At 38.4% G+C, this 19,403-nt stretch overlaps 2 protein-coding genes across 2 annotated transcripts in view; both read right to left on the bottom strand.

Annotated features, from left to right (window-relative positions):
* amn1 (antagonist of mitotic exit network 1 homolog (S. cerevisiae)) overlaps positions 1 to 19,403 on the bottom strand; it is a 213,512-nt gene that overhangs the window by 17,844 nt on the left and 176,265 nt on the right. The gene's annotated exons all lie outside the window — the stretch shown is intronic.
* On the bottom strand, positions 891 to 9,922 carry LOC116710700 (solute carrier family 41 member 2-like). Its single transcript, XM_032549878.1, has 5 exons — positions 9,867 to 9,922; positions 9,209 to 9,288; positions 2,010 to 2,141; positions 1,678 to 1,826; positions 891 to 1,596 (listed from the first exon to the last, which is right to left on the bottom strand). Exons 1-5 carry the CDS (start codon positions 9,920 to 9,922, stop codon positions 1,429 to 1,431), a joined length of 585 nt encoding a protein of 194 aa, XP_032405769.1. The 3' UTR covers positions 891 to 1,428.

Raw genomic sequence — 19,403 nt, 5'->3', positions numbered from 1 at the left:
CTGACTCCCTGCAGCAGAGCCTGTCTTTTTATTAAGCAGGAGAAAGAAGGGAGTCAAGAGTGAAATGTGGGAGAGTGATAAATCAAAGAATGGCTATTCTGAAACAAGGAAGAACTACATTCTACACACAAGCAGTTTAAGGAGTATCCCAAAATAAGAAGCAGCTGCACCTTCAAGGTTTAGGGGAAAAGCAAGTTTTGTCTTTCACACGGTTTAACAAATTCCTTCTCTCTGGGGTGTGAATACTAAACCTTTAAATGAAAAACAAACTGGTAACTACTTATGTAAGAATGATAAAACATAATTATTCTAACACCGGAGGTAATTACAACATCCAAATCTATTTAAACTTCTCTAGGTATAGCACATACTATATACATTATTCTTGATTATCTAACACTTATTGTTTTTCATAGTTTAATTGTATTACTCTTAAAACTCGGAGGTCAGAAGGAGTTTACCAAAACAATGTGTCGCAAAGATGGGATTAACAGATGTCAAAGGAATGTTTATTTTGGGGGATGGAATATTTATTGTAGGGGGGGGCACATCCGATCACCGGAAATTAAAAGCAATCATTGATTAGGGTCATAAATCAGTCCATCGATTAAATTTTGTCATAAGGGTGTCTATATGTCTCTGTATTAATAAACTTTAACACAGTTGTGTTGCTTTTGGAAAAAAAATCATTTTAAAAAGGACTTTTGATGATGGAAAGTTAGGCTATTTTCCAGGATCAGCATGCCTTCTCTCCTATTCCTGAGTGGAAAGAGCATTTTTTTTTTTTTTTTTACCCCTCCAGGGGGTCTTTTGTGGGCTCCAGTGTCCCTTATATCACAGTAGGCTGACAGGAAACAGGGAAACAGAGGGGGAAAGACATGCGGCAAATATCGTCGGGTCCGGGAGTCGAACCCGCGACGGCCGCGTCGAGGACTCAAGGCCTCCAAATACGGGTCGCTCTAACCGCTACGCCACCACGGCACGCCCGGAAAGAGCATTTCTGCTGGTACGTAGTTGCACCCCCATAATAAAAGCCCCAGGCCTCAGGCCTTTATTCATCTTGGGACTTGAAGGTTGTTAAGCAACGCAAGCATCAATGCTCTTCTGTAAATCCCTTATTAGTGTTATTAGTATTTTAAATACTAATGTTTAATGTTCAATATAGATTATCACCTAAAGGTACAGAGAAGTTAGAGACAAGTATGTATCAAACTTTCTTCAAGAATAAATTAAAACCTATTTTTGCTGTTAGGGTTAGGTTTAGATCTTAGCCCAACAATAAACATTCTCTTTGCAGTACATCTGCTAACCATTTTTCTGACACTTTGTTTTCTCCTTCTCACCTCAATGAGTTTTAAGAAGATTTTGCTGTTCTATGTCTTTGCCTGGGCTTCTCATTGTTTGGTTATTGTCTTTAATCCATACACTTCATGAGTTTCCAATACACCACAGCAAGAGAAAAGCAAGTGAGAGGAGAGCTGTTCCCAGAAGATCTCCCAGGGCTGTGAGGTAGGGTATGGAGTAACTGTCTGGGTCTTTGCCCCTCCTCCACAGACAGTGGACCAGACAGTCAGCAACAATAAGCAGCAAGAAGACCTGAGAAAAAGAGGCAGGACACAGAGATCAAAGCATCAATAAAACCACCCGGTGGGGAACGCCACGCCATGGCTTACTCACCTGTGTCAAAGAAGCAGATAGGAATAATACAGTGAAAAGAAGACTGGGCAGCGTTAGGCCTCCTTTTATCACATGAATAATGTGTACAAAAATCAGCTGACCAGGAAGAACCAAAAGGAGCAGAACCTGAGCAGATCGGTGGTGTGCACCTGAAACAGCAAAGGTAAACATTTAAATATGTGCAATGGTAAATTTAATTTCAACAAATTGACTTTTAAATAAAATATTCTATAAGACAAACTATGTGGGGGAAAAACACTGGTTAGATGTTCAGATGCAGCAGACAGGTGTTAAGGAACATTTTGCATATGGAAATATTTAAATGAGAAAACCTGAGCCAAAGAAGGTTTGAAAGGGGTTGAAACAACTTCTGGAGCCCACAGGGAGCTCTCCAGGAGAACAATTCAAATGCAGATGAGTTGAAATTCGACTAGCTTGTACGGACACCAGGTTCCCGCCCACACCTCAAAAGAAAAACCAAAGCAGATGAAAGGGTTAACCAAAAATGACAGAGAAAGTAAATAGATCAAAGCATTATTACAATCAGGGAATGGTGTGGATTTACAAGGCATTGTAAGTGCCTTAAATAGCAGACAAATTACTACAGCTCATTGGTTAGAAATGACATGGAAAAGGCATCTGAAGCAGTTTCTCTGGCGTTGGCATTAAAATGAAGTCATTGTATTGTCTCTTTATCTCTCATGACGTGCTTGACTCCCCTAGTGAAAGAAGATATGTGTGCTTGCAATCTGTTCTGTAACCAAGAAGATTTACAGACTATGTGAATGGAATGAAACCCTCCCTATAAAACTGTAAGCTGTCTCCTGCTCAAGGCTCTTTCTCCTGACTGCGATCAGTGAGCAGAGGCTTTGAACCCTGTAAAGGCTTCGAATAAATACTGATTAAGAATATAATTCTTTCTCTGGTACTTTGGGTTTTGAAACAGTTTGCCCTCACTCTTTGTTAAAGAAAAATTTCCACAACCGTTTGTTAAAGTGTTGCCAACTGGTATAAAACTGTTGGTAACACTTTAAGTTTAGGAGGAAAATTAGAAGTTTCACTGTGTGAAAATGTGTCAATCATATCAATATGAGCTATCTTCTGAAGGAAGATGTCCTCTTTCACTGCAGGGGACTGCAACGGTGAGACACAGGTGAGTGCGTGAAACCTTCATTTTCACTGGCAAAGGAAGGTACTTGTGAAAACTGGCATGAATAGGTGAGATCTATCCAGGTCGTTGCAGAAAACAGATCATGATATCCTGGGAGACATAAGTGACCTCGTATTTTGATTTACTGATGATTATAAAATGTAACGAGTGATAATGTGTATGCATTAATGATTAATCATGTGGTTAATGTAAAATAATTATGAATTAGGATTGACGATTTTATGGGCATTTTATATAATAATTCGATTCAATTAAGGATTAAAGTAAGAAATATGATTGTGTACGATGAATTGTGAAGTACATACAGCACATGCAGAGCTGTGACTAGAGTTACTATGAAATTGTGAGAGATGTGCTGGTATGTAACTCATGCTAATATAATCAGAGTGAGATTTCAAGGCCAGCGTGGAGTCAAGGCAGGAACGGGAGGACAGGGAACTCCAAAAAGCGGAACCAGACAATTTCAGCAGAGCAACAATTCAAGAAATTGTTAAAACAACATCTATCTAGGAGGGAGACATCAGAGCAAAAGTACAAGTTTATTACAGCAATTGCAATTGGAGAAAATCACATTAACACAGTGAGCGTCAAGAGTGAACACACACGAGTGTCAAAGGAGTCTCTGAGTTCTGTCGCTCAGGGGCTTCCTTTTATACAGATTTAACCACACAGCCTGTGGCTGAGTTCCTTGAAGATACAAGAATAGAAAAAAACAAGAAGTACAGGCAGTTTCTGACAAATAAGTCACAGATGGAACACCTGCAGCCTTGAGGCGTCGACACTAACCACAAACTCCTCTGCATTAGGGAACTTATCTCAGCTGATTCTACTGATACGTTACTGCAAAGTCGACAGTTTCATCTCTAAGGCAGTTGAGTAGAAAAACCCATCTGTTGTCCTTTGGTTCAACTTACAAGTTTGCACCAGTGTAGGTCAGGGGCCCCAGAGTAACCATTGGCCCTTTCAGTGAGCTCAATTGTGGTCAGGCACTTCCTGTTGCAGCAGCCTCCAAAAGGCAAACAGTTTGTCACACAGAAACTGCAGTTAGTATCACGGCAAGCTGTGACCTTTAATGCATTGGATATACATAATATACATGAGTAAAATAATAAAAGTATTCAAGCCCTTTATGAAATAATAGTCATTAATAATCCATTTCGACAAAATGAAACCAGATGGCGAGCTGACATAGAGGGAAGTGAGCCAGCTGTCAACAGGTGTTATGCCGAGAAATGTATGCCTGCAGAGAATTGCATGCCCTGTCGCGGGAACGCGCATCTCTCTAAACTCTCGCATATTGATGAGAAAATGGACTGAAATATGACCGAAGAGGAAACTCTAAAAGATATTCGTAACATTATCACGTTTCTTAACCACGTAAGCCCTAAAACGGTGGATTTTATATCGCAGATTAATTGAAATAAATACGGTTTTTACACCTTTATTGAGACATGAGTCGAACGTTTTTCAATCAGTGTCTGATGAAAATGTTCGCAGATGGTTTGAAATTCCCCGATTTTTCTTTTAACACCAAAATAGCTTAAAGCATTACAAAACAGAGGCCCATTATGTAGAATATTTTATATCATCCTTAACTGTAAAGTCTATTAATGTAGGGGCGGGGGTATACATTTTAATTTCTGAGCCTTCCGATATTTGCATCCCCTGTCTATTGTCCTGTTGATATGAAACTTATAGCGGTAGCTCAGAGAACAAGTGTCATTACGTAGAAAAGGTGAAATCCCTCTTCACTATTCATTTCTTCAAGTTAGCCTTTTTGGCATAGCAAATTATTAGCTTGCCAATATATGCAGGCCCTATATATTTTTTCCCAAATATTATTCTACTGATATAAAACTTATACCAGCAGTTCATAGAACAAGTGTGATTATGTAGAAAAAGTTATTTCACTCTTAACTCTTTATTTCTCCATGTTATCAGGGGATGCATTTTTCAGCAAAGCCTATTATTAGCCTGCCGATATTTGCATGCCCTTCCATGTTTAGAGCGATGCGCGCTCCCGCGACAGGACATGCAATTCTCGGCAGGGGTGCGTTTCTCGGCATAACACCTGGCTGGAAGGGTTGGGTAATTTCCACGGGGAGAGTGCAAATGTTCAAGAAATCAAGTAGGCTGATATCACATTCACAACCATGGTCTGAAAAGGCCCCCCATGGTTCCCCTGAGAAGGGGGACTCCATTTTTAGTCCCGGGAGCTACAGTCAAGCCAACACGAAGATGCAGACAGAAGATCAGCAGAGGATCACAGCCTTGAGCCACGGAAAGGTAAAGACTCTACTCTACTGAAGGGGAAAAGACCAACCAGCCCACAGCCCTGGTTCCTGATTAGACTGCGGCTCTGCACTCAACCCAAAGGTCTCCAGTTTGCTGCAACAGACTTGGTGAATAGACAAAGATCACTGTGTGACGGAGTCTTATCAGACAGGTATTCCTAACTATTTGGTTATTAATTTCCTGACAATCAGGTGTTGCCCCGATTTGTTCATTTTGATTTTAATGAATTCATTTTTATAATAATTGCTTTTAGCATTAATAGTTATTCATAGTCAAACCAAACCTATTGTTGCACAAGTGGAGCACTGCCTCCCAAATTCATAACTTTCCAACTTGGTTTGTGACATCTTTTAATCTTTTAAATTAAAAATAGCGGTTTCATTGTATTTAGCTTTACTTGCCTGACTTCTTTCATGTAACCATACATGCTAATGTCGATATACAGCCTTATCTTTCTACTTTGTCACTTAAAGATTCTGACTCTAAGGTTGCAATGTGTCCATGTGAGTATCAAGATTCTGTCACTCAGTGTGTAACCACTAGTTTCTTGTACACCAGTCCTGTTTTACAAGATAATACTTTACAACTGCCAAGTGCTGCACCTGAGAGATAAACACCTTTAGGCATCGTAAACACAGGATTGGGATTTTCTAAAACTGTAAAGATTTTAGCTGATTGTGCTCAGCTTCCACTCAGAAACAGCATTTTAGAGAGCCTTAAACATTTTAAATTTTTTACCCTTGCATTTTCATGTGAACAGCAAAAACACATCTTCGGTGTCAAAGCTGATGAGTTAACCTTACCTATGACCCCAAATGAGTTATACATAACGACAACAACGGCAAATGACATGTTTTTGATTGTGCTGCAAGTGCTGCAGAACCTCATTACTAAACTTTAAAAAAAAACCTCTGTACACTGTGCTATGTGACTCTTGCTTTGTTGTTTACTTGAATTATTTGTGACAGTTTGAAGGTTCTACATCCACATAAAATAGTCAAATATCTTGAATATGTAATAATATGACGTTTTTGTCTTCTTTTGCATTTTGTGTCACTTTCCTATTGGTTTGTGTTCTGATTAGTGATTATTATTTAGTCAATTTGAAAGAATTGATACTGAATGCAGAAGGAGCTTTTTTTCTAAAATGGAAAGTATAACATTGGCCAATGGGACAAAGTCACAAGGGACCTGTCGGAGGATTTGAGTTTACTATGTCACCGGCTATAGACAACATAAATGGACAAAAAGGAAACATGAACGTCATTTGAAATAGAGAGCAAACCTCACCTTCCCTATGCACTAAACATTTGCATGGTCACAAATGTTACCAATCTCACATCTCTGCTTAGTTATGACTAGCCACCTCCACTCATTAATGTTCCGTAGCTGTCTCAGTAGGTACTGTCGAGGTGAAAAAATATCTTTGCAGAGGGGTAAAAATACTTTTTAGGGATTGAAAAGCTGTGCAAATTAACATAAACAAAGTGTGTAAGCAACCCTGAAATCTTGGTTTGTCTCCAGGGATAGAAAGTTATGAAATTTTGGGTTCAATGGGCCATTAATACATGGAGGGAAGAAGACAAAAAGTAGCTGGTGTACGAGACAATACTTTCACACAGACTAGGTGGAGGCGCACCAACAATTATCATATACAGTCTTTGGGAGCTGAATAGCTTGCCTGATTAAATAGAGACATTATGACAAACAGGGACCATATACACAGAGCAGTGAGCAGATAATCTGACTATGTGGTTATTTAAACCATCACTGATATATTTGGGTGTGAAGAGGCAATGCAAAAAAAAAAAAACTATGAATAGTCAGATCATCTGCAGGAAGTGTTTTGTGTTAGCCATGAGATGATCTCTGGTCGTTTTTATTCCTGTATTGTGCATTCATTTGGTCAGAGATCAATAAAGCAATACACTTAGATTCCTCTAAAAGGTTTTTCCTGTCCAACAAAAAATACCCTTCATTTAAGAAGATCCTCCTATGCCTTTTTTTGAAAAATTATTTCCAACCCTGCTCGCAGAGATATATAGCATACCTTACATCACACTTTGATGGAAAGTTTGACAGGTTGAAAAGTTCAATCCCCATCCTATCTCCAGAGCTATTTCTCTGGCCTTGGAATTACAATGAAGTTATTAAATTGTGTCTTTGCCTGCAATCTCATGACGTATATATTTATTATCATGATGTGCTTGATTCCCATGTGAAGAAGTATGTATGCTTACAATGTGGTTGTAACTAAATAGATTGTCAAACTATGTGAATGGACTGAAACCATCCTTATAAAACTGTATGCTGTGTTCTGCTCGAGGCTCTTTCTCCTGACTGCGATCAGTGAGTCAGTAAGTCTTTGAATACTGTAAAGTCTTCGAATAAATACTTATCAAGAATATATCTATTCTTCTGGTTGCGTGGTTTTTGAAATAGTTTTTTCTCAGTCTTTGTTAAAGAAAAGTTGGTAACACTTTATTTGACGGGGTGTGCATAAGACTGACACTGTCATGAACATAAGGGAAAAATTTATTTATTTTTTAAATGTCACATTGATGCAAAGATGGGACTTTTAATGGACTTTCAAGGCAACTTTGTGAGCAACTTTGCATTAAAAGTGTCATTATTGACCAAATGACACTTCATGACAACAGTTATAGACATTCATAAAGACTCCTTCATGTTCATGACAGGTGTTATGTCATGTTTATGACAGTCAGTCTTATGCACACCTTGTCAAATACAGTGTTACCGAAAAATGTCCTCAACAAACTCCTCCTCCATTCCCTGCACTCACACTGCAATTCCAAGTTAGGTCATTTCGTTCCTGGCATATTTCTTGGCACACTCCAACCCTTACAAATAATATAAACACATATGAATACCTTTGTCCATTTCACTATAAACAGTTTTTTAAATTCTCTTTTCTATGTATGCACTTCAATTATGTGGCCAAAATAGATCTACTAAGGCCATACAAGATTTCACACACCTCACATACTGCAGAACAAACAGATTCAATAGCTTCTCATCTCCACGCCATCAGAATACAGTACTGCTAAATGATGTGCATTTTATGATTCATACGTGAACCATCTGTTCATACATGAAACATATCTTCATGTATGAATCTGGGGGGAGTGCGTGGAGTTGCATGGGAAGCCAATGGCCAGGCTAATTTGGAGGTGGAGTTGGTGGTGACCTTCTAATCATTGTCCTCCTACTAATGCTTGAGCGCTGTGTCACAAACTGAGAACCTCGAAACACTTTCCTGCTAGGAAGCAGAGTTCATGGTTCCAAGTCAAGCCAACCAGGTTCTGGAGTAGCCAGGGGGCACCAGACTGTCGCATTACAACCCTCATAATTGTATGTTGATATGATGTTTGTCCCAAATGTCTTGGTGATCATCAAGGTGTGTTTTATTGGTGCCAGAGAATCTTAGACATGGCATTCCAGTCCGTTTTAGGGTGAAAGATAAAGCGATTTTATTTTGGGGAAATTATCTATGACACAAACATATGTTGAAGAATGTGGCCAGAGGTTAATGAAAATAAGGTAATATTACAGTAAATACCCACCACGCTACCCCTCACTTCAGGCTCTGACAGTGCTGACTCCAACAGCCCTTAAAAGAGAATGATAATAAATGTAAGCCCTACCTAAAAGTATGTAAAATGACTGATTCAAAAAGAGAAACGCATACATGAGGTGAAATGTGGTTTAAAGCAATGTTTCATGTTTTTATGATTTTGATTTCTAAGGTAATCCTTTAGATTCTCTAATAAAATCCAATCAAACATGATCACAAATTGGTTTCATTTAAAAATGTTGACAAGTTCATTCTCATTTAACTTGTGTCTTGTCATGTCTTATCATGCCACCATATTTTTTCTGTTTTATCATTTAGCGTTACATCCCTTGCACAAGTTGTGGAGTAATCTTTTACACTACAAAAAATTTAGGTTTCTTGAACTTTCTTGGAATATGATTCTTGTAGCAAAGAACTGTTGCTAAAGAGATTTGTATTGTGAGTAGGATATATTGAAAGTAGCAACTCACCATTTATTACCGGTGCATAAACTACAATTCCAATCAAGTTTGGATCTGACACAGTCTTGTCCAGAATAAGCCCTCCAATACTGAAAGACAAATCACAAGTTAGAGAGACCTAATAAGCACCCTTCTGTCAAAATTTAATCAGAGTTTGACTGATGAGTGATTAATGACCCGTGACTAATTGATTTTAATTTCCGGTCACATGATTCCCCCCCATTAAATATGTCATCAATGCAGCACATTGGTTTTTTTGGGGGGTGAACTCCTTCTGAGCTCTATGAGTTTTATGAGTAATACAATTAAAGTATAAAAAAAACAATAAGTGTTAAATAATCAAGAATAATATACAATATAGTATATTTAATAGAATGTTGTAATTAACTCCGGTTTTGCTCAGCCAAGCCGTTCCGTGTTTGTGCGTGTGTCCGGGCAGAATGGACAGGGAGAAGGTTGAACTTTGAACATGTCCCTCAGGATGTCTCAATGCCATACAGTGTTTAAGGTGAACTCCTTCTGACCTCTATGAGTTTGAATTAGCCAATAGAAGCAGAGACAAGGGGTTCGGTGTTAGAAAATCAATAGTAATATACAATATATATTCAAATAGATTTGGATGTTGTAACTACATCCGGTTTTTAAACAGAAGGTCTTTCTGATATACTGCCTGAAGCGGGACAGGCGCCAGCCATCAAGAAGACTCTCATGACCTCTGGTCATCATGCGTGACACGTGTGGCTCTCTATATTTCTGATCATCTCAATTGGGTCTCTGTAAGGGGTTGATTGATATGATGTAAACGCCAGCACAGGATTCATTCTCGTGACTTTTGGGGGGCCCCATGACAGTGCTGCTCACTGTGTGTGTGTCTGTATATAAAGACATATAGAAACAAAAGTCCCTCTTGGTAGGGAGGGTGTGCATGGGTGTGTGTGTGTAGGTGTGGGTGGGTGTGTGGGGTGTGTGTATGGGTGTGTGGGGTGTGTGCGCACATGTGAGCACTTGTGAGGGAATTAAAGTATAACACAATTAAAGTACAAAAAAAAAACAAGTGACCATCAGTATCAGGATTAATATATATATAGTATATTTAAATAGAATGTTGTAATTATCTAAGGTTTTGCTCACCAAGCTGTCCGTGTGTATGCGTGTGTATATAATATATTTAAATAGATTTGGGGTGTTGTAGTTACCTCCGGTTTTTAAACAGAAGGTCTTTCTGATATACTGCCTGAAGCGGGACAGGTCCCAGCCAGGGCCCCTCCCCCCTGCTATCGGGTCAATCTGATGTCACCATATGTGACAAATTTGAGACTCTTACTCTATACATCTATTATCCAGACTGAACAAAGATCGGGTAGGTACAATTTAAAACATCTCAGATTCATCCTCTAGTCACCATGCATATTGATTATCAGCTCTTGTAGTTTGTATTCAAGTTTTCACCCAAAATGTTTTATTGTGCAAATCACTTAGTCTTTTTGGACCCTTTTTGATCAATTAGACGCCATCGACCTTATAAAGTCATTTTCTCACATTTCTCTTACCCAGCACATTCCTGGGTGAAAGACAAATTAGATTTTACTCCAGAAATGATAAACAACCTTTGATCTTCACAAAAAGAATAAGTGAAAATGTATTGATTTACAATAAAGGCTGACACCCGCAACAAGAAGGCACACCCAAAACAAACCATCCTTTGTGAAATGATTATTTCAGGGATTTGTCCAAAGTTGAAAACATTGATTTACTTAACGCATATTGCATATTTTTACACTAGTGTACACCAAAGTATTACTTGAAAATAAACTTAAACATGAAGCAGTGACCAACACAAATGACTTTCAGAGGCATCATAAATGTTGGAATTTATACCTCAATCAAATTTCACACTGGTTCTCACAATCTTTCCTCAACAAAACTTTTTAAAGCTTGTATACACATCAAAAGCTGTGCTTTCAGGACTCTCTCAGACTTTAGGATGGTTGCATATAATATGTATCATCCAAGTGAAAAAGGGACAGACAGTTGCAGTTGTTTTGCACATCACAACACTAACTTAAGCAAGTCAATGGCAAAGTTCTCATAGCTGGGAATGGTTTTATACCTATCTCCTATCGATGTAAATAGAAAGCAAAACCCCAGACCCTGAAACATTTTAGCTGCTCCGTGTTTAATTAAGAATCGATCTTTAGCTAAATGAGGATAAAAGCTATCTACATAGACAAAAAGGGAAAAAAAGAATTTCCTTTGCAAGGCAAATAAATTATGAATAAATGTTGCATAAATATTTCAATAACTCCTCCAGCTCTGACTGAAATGACAAAATAACATCAGTTGATGCGTGAGCGGGCCTGACTGATAATTCTCTGATTCCTGTCCAGCTCGGATGATCAATAAAGTTAATTTAGATGAAGAGAGAGTGTGGCACAGCTTTGTGTTAGCGGCCTAATGACAGAACAAAGTGTTCGATTTTTAAAGCACTACTTTAATGGCCTATATACTTTGAGCAATGTGACTAAAACACAATTCAGTAATTATATAAGAGCCATTTACTGAATGCAGCAAAGATTCTTTGGACCTTATTGTTAGCTTGTGAATGGAAAGAGTGCCTGGACTCGTGTCAGTATAGCAGATTGTGTGACACCGGTGCTTCTCCTCTCCTGCAGGGATATTTTACTTGCCAATACATGTGAGCCATTCATAGCTTGCCCAACAGGATGGTGTTGATGATTATTTACTCTTGGTTAGAACAGAGGAAAGACACGGTATTATGAGAGGAATTATCTTTACCTTGAGATGCAAGGAAGTCTTTTGAACTCATGAACAAAAGACAAAAAAGTCAGACAAGAGTTATGTTGCTGTGTTGATTTGACTTCTTGTCAAGAAGTCAAATCAACGTCCCATTGGTGGTTTTTTTGTGTTGTGTCACTGTGTTTCAGCTGCAAGAGCTGTGTGCTTTTCTTCCTGAAAAACAGGGAGAAAAGATCAAAATGGATGCCAAAACTATTATGCACAAAAATGACTGTTTGTTTTTAATACTGGAAAGATAGAAGAAATATTGAATTCTATTCTGGCACTACAAAAATACAACTTGTGACAAAACAAAAAAAAATCCATCACAGTTTTTCTTTCCTTTTATTGAGAAATTAAAAGGAAATAATCTTGGAAGATTCCATTTAAGGAAGAATAAATTGCATAAGTACTTTTTTTTTTAAAAATACCCGCAGCAAGTGGGTATGTTGCATGTTTGTGCTAACAGTTGCTAACAGTAGCCATACACCTATGCCATACAGCATAGGTGTATGGCTGTCAGAAAGCAGCGATACCATGGCATGGAGTTGGATGTATTATAGTAATAATAATAATACATTTTATTTAAAAGTATCACAAAGTAATGCAACACAACATTAAGAATTTATTAAATTCAATCAAAATAAAGCTCTAAACGGCTGTATTTACACATTGTGTCAAGGCTTAGACATGCACCTCCATGTCTGTGAACATGAGTCTGACACTCCCTTTAGAGATTTGCATTTTCTACTACAGCATCAGATTAGTAAACAAAGAAAATAAGTTTGCTTTTGTTTTCTTCCTCTGCTAATGATCTGATCTACTCTTTCATTGTTTTGTGGTTTTGTGTTTGGCGCCACCTTTAAGTGGGTGGTGTAATTGTTGCTTTCAGTGTTCTCAGTAAACGGTGTGAGAGAAATCTAGGCAGCATAAAGACAACCAAAAAACTACGTAGCAGACCCTTTGTGGGCAGGTACAGGCATGAATTACGCCTTATGCATTTTTGTGTTGTATACATAATGTTTGCACTGGCCTGTAACTTTCTGTTTTTGTGTGCTTAACTGTTGCGTGCACAAGGAAAAACAAGAAAGTTTTACCTTGAGGGTATTCCAACCATATTCCAACTTTAGCTGTGTAAATGAATAAAAACAGAAGTATGAAAACAACTAAAAAGGAACGTGTATAAAAGTATAAAGACACTCTTTCTTCTCTCTTTAGTGACTTGCAAACACTTCCACTTACTTTACTTTCTTGTATTACAAAAACACACAAAGGCTACATTGGAAATTCAAATGATATGAATTAATTGATGATAGTGTGAAAAGGTTGTTGTTGTTTCATATTAGCAAACACTCAAGTTTCTCTGAAAATCTTGCATATAGAAGGCTGTTAAAAAAGTACACAAGTTATAATGCATTTTACTGTGACGAACAAATGAGTCAAAAAAAAAGGTCACCATTTACAACTCTGAGGCGGTGACAGACAGCCAGTGGACTTGGGAGGATTAGGAGACATACGGACACTTCCACTTCCATCAAATATTATGGAAATGCTGCCAGGAAGTGACTATCAATCATCAGCAAAGGGCTTTGTGTGTTTCCTGTGATAACCTTGTGATGCTTGAGTTCAGACACAGAAGAGACAAACTTACAGTCTGAAGGTTGAAGCTCAGTTCTGACGCTTTTTGGGTGTAAAATGTGATAATGTGTTTTGCCTCGGCGCTGTGGGAGCAGGACAGAACGCCTCCAGGAGCATGTGAAACACAATCGGTCCTCGTCAGCTGTGGGTCAGCAACTTTTGCAGCACAGAAATAGGCTTTTACTGTCAACCTCTGTAATCAGAGTTTTAAACCCATATCACAACTCATACAGCATTTGTCTCTCATTTACAGCTCTTTAAACTATGTTTAGCTTGGCTAAAACGGGACACGAGCACAAAGAAAGTCTCTTAAAAATGAAGGGATCCTTTGCGACTTACAGTTGCCCTGCCGAAATAAACTACTATAGCTGAGCTATTTCCTTGGGGGTGTTGATACCAGAAAACCCACAATGACATCAGTAGCTGGAGGCTCTTGAAGCCACTGGCCTGCAGCCATCCAGTTAGAGATTCCAGGATGAAGAGCTCCTCCCTCCCGAAAGTTGCCTGGAGAAGTTGCCTAGCCTCAATCAGTGGTCTGACAGACTACCGTTTCACCCATAAAGAACATTGCACTGACTGACCAGAAATGTCCATAGACAAATCCACCAGTGGCGCAGAGGGAGTAAGAGCAGCGGAGCACATTGTTGGATTGGTAATGGAGTGGGAAGCTATAAAACTTCTCTCCATTCAAGCTAATGACTACAGCATGTGAACTGCAGGCTTTCTTTCATTTTCCACTCCCACCACATTAAAGAAAAAAAATAATAATTCCAACCAAAATAAAGGAAAAGTTGTGCTATATAAGAGGAAATTTGATTGCAAAGTTGTTTTTTTGTGTTCGCACACGTTTAAAATTGTTCCATCTGTTACACAAATCGAACTCCCAGTGTCTCAGTTATGCCAGAGAAACAGAATCATGCTAATGCACATTCAATGGCTACTGCTGAACTAGGGTGACCTTTTTTTTCTGGCTGTACACATTTCATCTGTGAAATTATTCAAGTGATTTATCCAGTCGCCTGCAGGAGCATGAAATCTGACACCGGCCACGGCACCTGCAAGGCTGCATTTTCAATGTGTAGACTGCTAAAAAAAACCAAAGGAAGCGATAAAAGAAACACACATGGTAGGCTGAGATAGTTCAACTTTTTTTCTTAGGTGTGTCCAGTTTCTGACCTGCAGGGTGTCCAGGTGCAAGAAGACCTCCTGCCCTTTCTCAAACACAAAACGCCCAAACGCCTGCAGGTCTTTCAGGGAGGGCAGGACGAGGCAGCAGGTGGGAACTTTCACCTTTTCTTCTAATAGACTTACTTATCATTAAAAAATAATCAGCAGTTTGCATAATTTGCAACTAACAGTTTGCTTTTGTACCCCAGCTTCCTCTCACAGTCCAAAAACATTAAATAGTCTCTCTAACTTCTCCTTGCGTGTAGGTGGGGGAGTCCGTGTGTGTGGGGTTGGGGGGGTGTGCAAGTATTATTGTGTGCGTGGGTGTGTGTGTGCATGGTTGTTTCTCCTGTCTTTCTCTGTGTTGGCCTGTGATGGACTGGCAACCTATCCAGGGTGTACCCCGCCTCTCGCCTGATAACTGCTGAAGAAAGGAACCAGCAGCGATAAGTATGCAAAATAATGGATTAAACGGACAAACAGACAGACGGCTGGACTGTTTTGCCCTAGTGAAGAAATTAATTGTATCCCAATGCAGTAACTATTCTATTCTGTACAGTTTCAGGTATCAGCAGAAAATATTTGTCACCAGAATCTTTTTAATGTAACTTTTCTGACACAAATAGTTTGAGACCTTTTCTGTTTTGCACCCAATTAAGCTGATAGGAAGCCACCGTACATGCATGGCAGGATTCATTTTTATAATGTCAGAGTGGGTGAATTCCCAGACATGCTGAATGTTTACAGCATTTCGTTCAGTTTCGTAACCAGAAATTTTAAATGTAGTAGTTTCCTTGTGTTGATGGCTTGATGTGAAACCATTAAGAATGTGTTAAAATTCCAGGTTGTTTTTCAGTAAAACAGAAGAAAAAATAAACTGCTCTCAGAGTTTGATGAAAACATTTGCAGGGTTCTTTATTAATGTTTTTCTCTAGGCAAAAGTGAGCTATGGAAATGTCCCTTGTGAAAAGTTAAATTGCTGTAACATTTTTATGAAAATGTTCCTCCTTGTAATGTTTTAATTTTTGCTATATTTTGATGTTTACATTCTGGTCACTGATGTAATTTAAATTTTCAATCAACCGTGATTCTTTGTTTAACTTGGAACACAGATCTTATTTGTATGACACTGTTTATTCTCTTAAAAAAACAAACCTTTCTGGTCAAAAAACCTGCACATTTTGGATAAAAATGGAACAACAAATCAAACTAGGGATATGAACTGATGTCCTCTGAATCATTTTTGGTGGGAACATTATAAAGAAGTCAGAAAAAAAGTCATTAAATAAATGTTAAAGGTATACTATAAACTGGTTTCCACCGACACACAAGCATTGCACCTCAAATGATCCAATATCTTTTACCTTCTTTCTGTCCTTTGTTTCATACCTTCTATGACACTTGGATCAAATAAGAGCTACCTCAGGGAGTTAACCCAAAAACTAAAAAAAATAACAACTGCCCAATATGAGTCACTTTATCAACAAAAAACTGCAATAAGTCCAAACTGTGTCATGGGATTCCACTGCAATTGATTGTGTCAGTCATAAATCGAAGTCTGTTTGTTGCTCTGTTGTAATGTTGAACTGTCCTGTTGTATCCATAATTTTGTTGATCCAGCCACATATGAAAATCCTACGTTTGAATCTTTGTGTGGATCCTTGAGCACTTGAACACTCATAATATGATCCTTCAATGATGCAATGCAAGTTAATCAAACACTGTGACCAACAGGCACATGCAGGGGAGAGAGGCTTGAGCCCCTGCCCCTCCACAGGTCTCTGCACGGCCCTGGTGATCAACTTAAATAGCTAGAGATCTGATTGGAATAGAAAACTGTTATAAATCTGGATGCTTTGCAGGAACAGGAAAGTTTTGTTTTCTTTATTTTTCCTCCAAATGATTCAGAACAAAAGGATTCACTTCCTCATGAAAGCAAGAAGTTGAAAAATATGTTCTGGTAATAATTTAAAATTTCTTGAAAAGCCTTCATTTTACCGGCCATATAAGTTAGGTCAGGATCAAAAGCTGAGTAAAACCAAGCTTGTGAGCAAAGGTGACACAGCACAGACTGTTTACGAGTGCACATAGGGTGAGAGATCAGAGACACAGCAGGACATATTAATCTCCTTTCCCCGTTCGGGGCAACCTGACACCACCACAACACAACAGGTAGATAATTCAGTTTGCAGTTCTCTGCCCAGCCTTTTGGCTGCGAGATCGTTTGATCTCCACAGAGCTGTCTCCGCCTTACGCAAATGAAGTACTCACTCATATCTTAATGTTTGTTCAGGAATCTATTCCCTAAAGCAGCGTAATAAAAAAGTCTTGGAAAACAACTTTAAATGCATTATATGGCAGTTTTTATTGTTTACTCAAGAAGAGGGATCTCTGGTTGAGATTACAACCTGTTGGTCTGTGGCCAAAATTCATGAATATTCCCAGCTGTTCTGTCCAAGGATGTAATCCACAGATCTTCTACAATTATAGCTTGTGTACCCTGTCCAAAACGAGCGTCTCACACATGCAGTTGCAGTATGTCTGCTTCCAAACCAAGCATCTGTTAATGATTCTTATTTTAGTATTTAATACTTCCAGCCAACCAAGACCATTTTCTGGAGGAAATTGGTCTTGATAATATAATTTGGCTCTGGTTTCTGTGGTGAAAATGACTGTGGTAGAAGAACGAGCATTAAAAAAAACATAGCAGGTATAGGTTTGGACAAAGAAACGAGGCAGGCACTTTCCTAGTATTCAATAACACACTCTCATGTCCTAATCAAAAGAATTATACAGTTTTCAGGAGATTTTTTACATTGAGCAACAGCAGAAATGCTGAACTGTTTGCAACACGCTGCTAAACTAGGTAAACTTTAAATCTGGAGCCTGCTGCTACTTTAGCAAAAGAGAAAAATACATCTGAGAAATACAAAGAAATTAAAGACCTGAAAGTTTAAGTCATTTCTTGTTGGCATTTTCACACTATCATCAAAAAGAAAAAAGATGCTTGTTAAATGCAAGCATCCATAAACCTTCAACTTTAAACATGAAGACAATGGATTGTGACTCCATCCCAAACATAAAAGAAGGTCAAATTATGTGTCTGAATTTAAAAAGCGACTTGATGAATCTGCACACACAAATTAAAACAAAAAAAAGGAACGACTGTGCAATTATAGGCTTTGACCGACTGAAATTATTTCGAGGAAAACAGCTGGACACTCCGGCTAGGCGCAGCTTTCCGCTTTTTAGTTATATTTTCACGAGGGTCAATCAACATCTTGTGAGAAAATTATGTGCTGGCAAACTGTTAAGTCTTTGAACCTCAAAGTTGTCAAAAAAAAAAAGATTTTGGCACAGAAACATGCAATCCCATCACAGTGGGAGAAATACTTATTTGATTATGTGCTGAATTTGTTTCGCTCACTTACAAAAAATGAACAGAATCTAAATTTGATGATGGTTTTATTTTATTTTGGCTAGAAGAACATTAAGGAAAAATCTAAAACAAATAGCATGTACGGGTGTCATTTACAGAAATAAGTATTAGATATACGACAGAAAGGCAAAGAATGTTTGGAAAAACAGATATTGATTGTTACAGATATTATTGTTACAGGCAATCTGCAACAAATTTCTGTCTTTCTTGTAGGGGGATCATATACTTATCAATGGGATATATATATATATATATATATATGTGTATACTGTATATATATATATATGATGTTATGTTATAAATGTTAACTTTAATGAAGTTAACTTTAATGTAGTGTGCTTGATAGTATTTTCAGTTGACATGCCGCCTTTCTATATTGAAATAAATTTGAAGACAAGAAAATGTGAAACATTTTTTAAAAATGAAATAATCATTACGCTCATGGAAATTTTTTATGACTTTACACAAAGATTACACTGCACCAGCTACAGGCAACTTATGAAGCTATACCTTAAATTTGCTCTTAACTGGATGAGTCCTAGTGCATATTTTTATCACTGACATATTTGGCCAATGGCCGAGGGATAAAAATCCCTAAAAGCTTCCTGTCAAACTCCGTTGTCAGCCTACAAAGTGGATTTCTTGTTGTTGGAATACTGCTCTCGTGGAATTTTTTATTTTCTTCTTTTTTCAATCTGGCTCTCTGCCCTTTTTCCTTCATTACACTGTAGGCCTAAAACCCCAAAACCAATATGACCACAACCTCAAGCGCATGGGTCCCTGTTTGCTCACTCTGCTGTCTCATCTGAATAAGTCTGAAGGGGTGCTGAGTGGTGATGTCATGGGGTGATTTTTATTTCCAAAGCCCACGCGATCGAATGAAATCCACACTGGTTTAGAGACAGATGAGCAATTAATGATTAGGAATGAACTCTGTCCCCTGCAGCTACAGCGGTGAGTGTGAAGGAGCAGCTTGCAAGGACATACATGGCTAATTAAGAGCTGTTCAGTTTATGAACACTGATCACATAATGTGATGTGACACACTTGTGTAAGAAACGAGGGCGCTATTAAGCTCCGCTCATCCTGAGCTGCGTCTGCAGAGATAATATCGCTGCTGCGGTTGGAACCCCCAGAGATGAGCTGTTGAAGACGGTTAAGGAT

This window comes from Xiphophorus hellerii, chromosome 2, assembly GCF_003331165.1.
Source record: "Xiphophorus hellerii strain 12219 chromosome 2, Xiphophorus_hellerii-4.1, whole genome shotgun sequence".
In the NCBI taxonomy this organism is placed as follows: Eukaryota; Metazoa; Chordata; class Actinopteri; order Cyprinodontiformes; family Poeciliidae; genus Xiphophorus; species Xiphophorus hellerii.
This window is presented reverse-complemented; position numbering and strand designations above follow the sequence as displayed.

Coding starts and splice junctions, on each gene's coding strand:
- LOC116710700 (XM_032549878.1), bottom strand. CDS start 9,922: ATGACCAGAGGTCATGAGAGTCTTCTTGATGGCTGGCGCCTGTCCCGC. Junction 9,289..9,866: donor CGCCTGTCCCGCTTCAGGCA/GTATATCAGAAA, acceptor TTTGTCTTTCAG/TATTGGAGGGCTTATTCTGG. Junction 1,827..2,009: donor TCAAACCTTCTTTGGCTCAG/GTTTTCTCATTT, acceptor TTGCTGTTTCAG/GTGCACACCACCGATCTGCT.